This window comes from Populus nigra, chromosome 3 (genome assembly GCF_951802175.1).
Source record: "Populus nigra chromosome 3, ddPopNigr1.1, whole genome shotgun sequence".
Taxonomy (NCBI): Eukaryota; Viridiplantae; Streptophyta; class Magnoliopsida; order Malpighiales; family Salicaceae; genus Populus; species Populus nigra.
The window spans coordinates 18995162-19003208 of NC_084854.1; the positions used below are offsets into that span (position 1 = coordinate 18995162).

Below are 8047 nucleotides of genomic sequence, written 5' to 3' on the forward strand. Positions count from 1 at the left end.
AATTCCATGAATTATTTAGAATAAAACACATAGTAATAAAATCAAAGGATTGTTTTCAAACTTTGTAGGGACATGCATAAAAATTAAGGAGTGAAAGAGAAAAAAAAATGTAAAAAAAAGCCACCAATACAAAACTAGAGGGAATTTGGTCACAAGTGTTGCCCAATAATAGAGGAGCTATCATGGAGATTGAAATGCCACAGTGAAAAGGTATATTTGATTATTGTAGGACTCTGCATACGTTGTTTTGAAAAAAAAATATATGTTGCTTTTTAATATTAAATAATATTTTATCTCTGCTGAAATATCAAATTTATCCTAGTTTAACTGCAAAATTGTAAAAAAAAAAAGAGAAAAGATGAAAGAAACCTACATAAGCTTAAGAAAATTTGAAATCAATGATAATTAAGTTTGTAAATAAAAAGTCTGAGCAACCCTTGAATTTCTTTTTAATTTTTTTGGCTTTAATGATATTTTAATTATTTTACTGAGAGAAAAAAAGGAGTATCAAATGTTTTCAATTCGGTGAATCAACAAAATGTGACGATTAAGGGTGAAATTGATCAAATGATTTTTACAGGGGCTTTTTTGAAGCATTGATACAAACACAGGAACTAAATTGGGGGATTTCTCCCAAAAAGAGTTGCCGGCACTAAAGACAACAAAACAGGTCCAAATTCAAAGTTTCTGGGCAGCGTGCGAGAACAATAGCCTACTCTCTCATACCTCTCTTGTTAGGACACGAGACTATTCGAGTTTTCAAATCTAAAGGGAAAGTCAAAATTCATACCATTCTCGATCTCAGACCGCGAGTAGAGTCAAATAACACAGTCAAGCGAGTGCGATGAAAAGATAACTTTTTGAGGATTGTAAGTTGGCAACGTGGGACGAATTATTAGGTTAGATTCCATTCACACTGGATAGACCACGAGCCTTCCACACGCCCTAAATACGTGGCTAAATCTAAACCCTCCATATGCAACTTAATCCAACGGTATAAAAAAGCCCATCCAGCCTGGAACACCCTCCTCTCTGTATTTAAGCTATCCTCTGCAACTCCAACTTCAGCAGCCACCAATCTCCATTTCCATTCCAAAAACCTCTCTGAATTCCGAAACCCATCTCTGTTTTTCTCTTATTAAGGCTATGGCAGCAACCTTTTTGAGCCCTGTTCCAGCCTTTTCTCTTGCAGCAAAGCAAGGGGATACTGCTCGTGTCCCCATCACTAGTCCTACAAGTGATGGGCATGGCATTTCTTGTTCTTCTGTTTCAGCCTTGCCTTCGGCTTCAAGAAAGAAAAGAAACACCAGTCTTGTAGTTTCTGCCACTGGAGAAACTCTTACTGGTGTTGTTTTCCAGCCATTTGAAGAGGTGAAGAAGGAGGTCTTTGTTGTACCTAATTCTCCTCAAGTTTCTCTTGCTCGTCAGTACTTTGTGGATGAGTGTGAAGCTGCCATTAATGAGCAGATCAAGTCAGTGATAACTTTTCTCTTTCCATTTTTTCATAAAAGATAGAATCTTGTGGACTCATTGCAGATTAGTGTTATTGGTATGTGTTTTTTTTTTGTGTTAACAGTGTGGAGTACACAGCTTCCTATGTATACCATGCCATGTTTGCCTACTTTGACAGGGATAACATTGCTCTCAAAGGCCTAGCCAAGTAAACACACAAAATCCATCAGTTTATTCTTGAGTATTTTCTTTTCTTTCTTTTAATTTTAAGTTTTGAATTATATGAACTGAGTATGGTATGGTAATGTTGTGACTTGTAACCAGATTCTTCAAGGAGTCGAGTGAAGAAGAAAGAGAACATGCTGAAAAGCTCATGGAATATCAGGTACCACTTACTTTGAAATTCAAATATTCCCTGATTAAAATATCTTGGTTTATCTCTTTCATTTTCGGTATTTTTTATTATTTTGTCTAATCATTCTCCATTTATATGTAATCAGAATATACGAGGAGGGAAAGTAGTACTTCACTCTATACTGACACCCCCTTCTGAATTTGAGCATGTTGAGAAAGGAGATGCATTATATGGTGTGTGTCTAGACTCGTGTTCATTGTTAGAAATTGCTACTACTTTTTTTTTATGGATTTTGCCTACAATTCCATCCATATTTTAATGTAGTGACAAATGACATTGTAAGAGTATAATCTTGTTTGCCATTTCTTTTACTTCTGGGATCTTTGTTATGCTTTCCGTTATATAGAGGTGTCACCGTGTCAAGGCATGCTTCTGTAATGGATGATGATTACAGTTCTTTTGAGATAATTAACTTGGGCTGTCTTTGATCCCTTGATCCAGCAATGGAATTAGCATTGTCTTTGGAGAAGTTGACAAATGAGAAACTGCTGAGCTTGCACAAGGTGATGTTTCCTAGTTTTTTCTTTTGCAAATAGGAAATAGTAAGCACTTTCTTGCAATGAATAACTGGAATTGTCAATGGTTTTTACAATTGTGCTCATGAGCTATGCTATGTTCTTGATAAATATTAGGTGGCAGACGAGAACAATGATCCACAAATGGCAGATTTCGTCGAGAGCGAATTTTTAACCGAACAGGTGAGCTCGAAATTAATTTTATTTCTTTCCCCTGGATTTGACACAAGACTTTGAACTCTTGTATTATCTAATCCTGTGAGTTACAAATTAAGATTTTCAGATTACACATCTAAAAGCTTTGAGTTTTATGAAGTGCCAATAATTCTGATAAAGAACAGTTTGAATAATTATTCATTGATGTCCATAAAAAGATGTGGATGCCACATTTTACCTTTTTCCTGCTGTCTTCAACCTGTTACACATTTGTTCTGTCCAAAACTGAGACAAAATCTAAAAATTTAACAGGGAGAAGAAGTATCATATCGTAATTGGTAACATTCTATGTTAAACTTGTAGTACTTTTTGCATCATTTTGTGATTAATACAACTTTTTTTTTCATCAGGTTGAATCCATTAAGAAGATAGCAGAATATGTCGCTCAACTGCGGATGGTTGGGAAAGGCCATGGTATGCATATAACTCACATTTTCAGTATCTTGTTACTTTTCACTAAGTTAGCCAACTTACTCTTTGATTCTCCACATATTTATAATTTTGGGTTTTAAGACTAGTTTTTATTGGCTTGCAGGAGTATGGCACTTTGATCAGATGCTCCTCAATTAGGGTCATGCTGCATGATGTGGAAATACAATCTGCACCTGTTCTTGGTTTAAGTCCGTCGCTATCGCAGGTCTTGGATATCTTCTCTGGAGCGTCAATGCGTTGAGGATAATAAATTGTCAGTGTAGATGAATTAATGTAGTGAAAAGCTGGTAGCTACTTTGCTTTCAATAAAATGAGGCAACAATTTAAGAACAGATATTGACTCTTATGATTTGATGCGCAAATTTGCCTTATGATTGACTTGGAGGTGGAATGTAGTATTTCCTTTTGACCAACTTTCAGGCCAGGTGCTATTTGAGTGCAGAACCACTTCTATTGATTTATCAATAGATATGAAGATGGATGACCTAGTTAAATCATATAATATAGAGCTGATTTTATTTGTTAAATAACAATCATTCCATTGATTTCTTGTTAAGGAAAAAAAAAAGCACTGCATTGATTTATTTCTTCGATAACAAGCGTACTGGCGAAACTAGTAGCTTAATTACCACTCTCAAATTTCGTTCTTTTTTGCACCTGAAGAATGTCTACTAGAAATTTTTCGAAGTTCCGGCTAGAAGAACCACCGGGCAAGCAGCTTCTTCTGCTTTTGTCTTCCATTCCATCGCCTTCCTTTTCATTTCTTTAGCCCTTTCTCTCTCCGTTAACTCTCTAACAAGCTTCTCAACTTGATCTCTCTCTTTACATCACTATTTATCTCCATGCCAATACCCCAATTGTTGCTAGCAAAACAACAGTTGGTTTACTGCTCCACAAAAAATGGCCAACAAAGAAATGGAACTCCACAACTAACGCTTTCAAGCATCGAATTCCATCCCATGTGACTTGCAAACCTCCTGTTGAAGGGTGCTCTAAAATCTGCTCTTGTGGACACCAACTTGCTACATTGCCTCTATCCTTTGTTTCTGCAAGGAATTCAGGTGGCAAAATTTTCGACTCGCAACCACCATTAGCAGGCCTTAATATCCATAAGAAAGGTTGTTTGCTGCTAGCTAGACCCCAGGCAAATTGTAGCATCTGCTGTGGTGTTTGCACAGTGATGCTTCCAAAATTTACATACACCACAGAATTTGGTTCTTTCAAATCAAGTCAATCAGTGAAGTCTGATTGTTCTTTCCATGGATTTGAACCAATATAGTTCAGTTTATTATCTGTTATATGATTATTAGCAAGCAAGTGGATAGGAAATAGGAGGAAACATTGTTGAAAGAGCATCCAAAACTTCCAGTACGAAGGAGTAAACATTTTCAAAACGATAGCAGAAGCTCTTGATTTCCCTTGTGAGGTAGCTGACCATGATATCGTTGGGGTACGTAGTTCTAATGAAAGTTGGGAGATCCTTCAGGCAAATATTTTTCATACTTGGAATCTAATCTATTGTAGTTTCTAGGTACCCAAATGTTAGATACGCATCTGCAAATCATAGAAAATTAGTGCGGTTCTGATCTCACAAGATGAATCTTAAATTTTGAACATGAAGGAGTTTTTAAACCTTTTGAGAGGTGTTAAAGCCTTCTTTAACAAGAACCTGGAACTATGTGTAGCCTAAACAACCACAGGCACTATGAGTATGAAACAATACTTCAGGAATTCCAGATTCTTTGGCAGAAGTGTAAAGGACATACCACCATCAGAAACAACACAGCTCTCCGGTGGGACTTTGGAAGACAAAAGTACTGTCATTGAGCCAGTAAGTAAATTGCGGAATGGATTCAGAGACAGAAGGAATGTCCCGAGTGGCATCAGAATCTTCTGTCTGTAGGAGACCATCAGGTATAGCTTCAAACTGGAAGTCCAGTAACCCATCCAGAGAGTCGGAACCTCTGGATTTGAGTAGTCGTTTGTGGCTATACTCAGTGTTGACAAAGGTTACTTGGAAGCCTTTAAAATGTAGTAGTTTAGATAGCTTTAGCATCGGGGTTGTGTGACCCTGAGATGGGAAAGGTACGCAAACAGCAGGTTTATCAGCTACTTCATTGAAATCCACCCACCACCCCTCCACCCCCCCCTCTCTCAATGTGAATGTGAAACGATGCAATTATTTGGCAGGGAGAGAGATGTTGCCACCTTTATAGCTAATTTTGAGCGTATGGCTCTGAGAAGTGTCAGCAGTGCAGAACAGAAACCTATTAGTTGGTGTTGAAGTAGGAGGCCAAATGCAATGTATTCTTAATGCAACTTTTAGATTCAAGGTAATGCAATGATTCATTAACACACCATCATCTCCAACAGGACACTTAGAAAACATTAAGTAATGGATGCTTTTTGTCTTTTGAATTCGCATATATAAAAGTCGTTTTCTAGTCAATTTTTTCCCCTTATTCAGGATGTAATAGTTTGAAGAGAAACCAGCAAGTTCATCACGTCTTCTTTCAATTATTGAGGTAGCATCAATGGGAATTGAGTTGGATGTCTACACGCGATAGGCTAGACGAAAAGACTAGTACTTGTCAAATACACAGTACCAACATTAAAACTTAAAGATTACTGCTGCATCAAGTTTATAGTTTGGAGGATTGACATGATTCAAATTGGCCTGAAACAGAAATTCCTGCAAGGTCTCTTCCTTCTAGTGTTTTGAGCAATTGGATGACAAGAATGAACCATTTTCCACATCACTTGTATGTCTGTATACTCTCCACAACTTTCCATGTCCTTGTACAGATTCATGAGCCCGTGATCGTTTCCTGCCATCATAAGAATATAAGAAAACCAGATAAAACCAAAATCCTTCTTCCCATGTGATTGCTGAACACAAATGTCTTCCATTTGACAAAGGGATAGATTCTAATGAACTCAATCTTACCTCTGGTTTTGTGTCTTAAGCTTGAAGCAAGCTTCAAAAGAATACACTTGGGAGAGAAGACAAATGTTTGTTTGAACCACAGCCAGCTCCTCCACTTCTCCATCTTCACTTAGGTTCTGCTTATTCTTCACTTCCATTTTATATCTACTTTTTTGTCCCTACTCTCTCTTACTAATAATTTAAATCGAGGCAAGCAAAGAAATGAATCCGACACATCACGAAGCAACATTTGTAAAGATATGAGGGCCTCTCTGTAGTATTTATGTTTTTCTAATGGTTACTAACTTTTCTTGGTTCTTTTAAATAATACTGTGTTTTGCATTATTTTACTTTAAAGCTTAATTCAACTGCTCTCAAGTACTTAACTTGATAATGTTTATCCCATCAAGATCAACATCACATAGCTTAATATCTAGGAATTAGGCGAATGCTTTTAATCAAGCTAGAGCTAAAAGGTAGATGAAAAGGCAGCCTTTGATATGAAGCAATACTTTTCATCTACAACATTGGCATTCTTAACCCCTCTAATGCAGAACAATGATGATGATGATGTGGTAAAGATGAAAGTACTTACTGGGAAGAAATGGACAAATTTTGGAGTTTCCCGATCCACTTTTCCTCTCATCCAAGATTCTTATTTCTATTGTAATGAAGTGAGGCAGTGATGGGGCCCTGGTCAAACGGTTGGTTGGTGTTTCCTTCAGTTCCTTTGTGTTGTGTCTGCACACGTCCCTCTCTCTTTCCCACGCACAGAGAGACAGGAAAGCACTGTCCATTACTGAATCTATTAGAATATTAATGAAGTTTTGAGTATCCAAAGAATTCTGATGGAAAGAACGTACTTGGAATATTGTGCTTGGTGTTATTGGGTTCTCTTTGTATAGCTTTCAATGTTAAGCTTAATCTACCGACTACTGGGGACCTTTCTTACTCACCGCATACCAGTAAGAATACTGAAGCATGCATGTGCTTTGCAACCGTTCCTGGCAGTGTAGTTCCTAACTGCCTTCATTGACATGTTACCAACTCTATTCCTCTACCCAAACTTGTTATCTTGTGTATTGTTTCACTACAGAAGCGAATTTATTTCTTTTTCTTTCTTTCTTCACCTGTATCCTATCTCCTAAGCTCGAGGGACCAAGCATGGCCTAGCAATTGCTGCATGAAATGGTTTCGCTAGCAGCTTATAATCTTACTTTCCTTTTATTTTTTGTTTCTCTCAAGTTTGGCTAAAGCAAGGCTTTGCTCACTTATTCCTTCAAGAGTTGCCATTTTAACCAAGTTTGGTACTTTATAGATACACAAAATCCAGCCCCTGAAACAGTGAAGCAGGCAAACACTTTAGGATATGCTTTGATTAGTAATGGGTTCTCTTTGCATCGCTCTCTTGTTTTTTATTTTCTTCTTTTCAACAATTTGAATCACTTTCAATGTAGAGCGTTTTAATCTACCAGTCACAATGTACTTTGCAAATCGCAACCAATCCTTGCATTGTAGTCCCTAGAACTGTCTTCATTTACATTTTACCAACTCTATTCCTCTAACCAAACTTGTTCTCGTATATCGTACACTCCAAAAATATTTCTTCTTTATTTTCTCAGTGCAACACTTGGTAAACCAGTCCGAGACATCGCCACATCTATCAGATGGTCCGTGTTCGAACGGCATAGAGCCTGAAAACGGCTTTATTTCAGGGTTTGTTTCTCTCAAGTTTGGCTTAGGCCATGCATGCTTTCAATACCAAATATTCATCGGACTAACTAAATCAAAACCTAGAGAGGTCACCGGTTGGCAAATGCACAGGAACTACAAGGACGTGGGTCAAAAGAGTACACACCAGCAATCTGAAAGGATGAAACCTTTCAAAAGGATCAAGATGGCTACAGTTGCCGACTCGCAATCATGCTGGTAAACACCAAGGGATAATGCGAGGACAAGCAAGGCTGAAATTCATTGCACTCCACTTCTACAAGCAAAACAAGGAACAATTCATCGAGTATTGAAAGCATTTCCCAATGGGTAATAAATTCCAAACACCACCTGGCACAAAACCTATTGAAAATCCAGACC

At 37.5% G+C, this 8047-nt stretch overlaps 1 protein-coding gene across 1 annotated transcript; it reads left to right on the top strand.

Annotated features, from left to right (window-relative positions):
• Positions 1-1043: 1043 nt before the first annotated feature.
• On the top strand, positions 1044-3362 carry LOC133687966 (ferritin, chloroplastic-like). Its single transcript, XM_062107321.1, has 8 exons — positions 1044-1472; positions 1577-1660; positions 1777-1837; positions 1953-2040; positions 2309-2370; positions 2500-2565; positions 2949-3012; positions 3134-3362. The coding sequence occupies exons 1-8, from the start codon at positions 1147-1149 to the stop codon at positions 3166-3168; spliced, it is 786 nt and encodes a 261-aa protein (XP_061963305.1). The 5' UTR covers positions 1044-1146; the 3' UTR covers positions 3169-3362.
• Positions 3363-8047: the final 4685 nt, after the last annotated feature.

Coding starts and splice junctions, on each gene's coding strand:
- LOC133687966 (XM_062107321.1), top strand. CDS start 1,147: ATGGCAGCAACCTTTTTGAGCCCTGTTCCAGCCTTTTCTCTTGCAGCA. Junction 1,661..1,776: donor GCTCTCAAAGGCCTAGCCAA/GTAAACACACAA, acceptor ACTTGTAACCAG/ATTCTTCAAGGAGTCGAGTG. Junction 2,371..2,499: donor AACTGCTGAGCTTGCACAAG/GTGATGTTTCCT, acceptor GATAAATATTAG/GTGGCAGACGAGAACAATGA.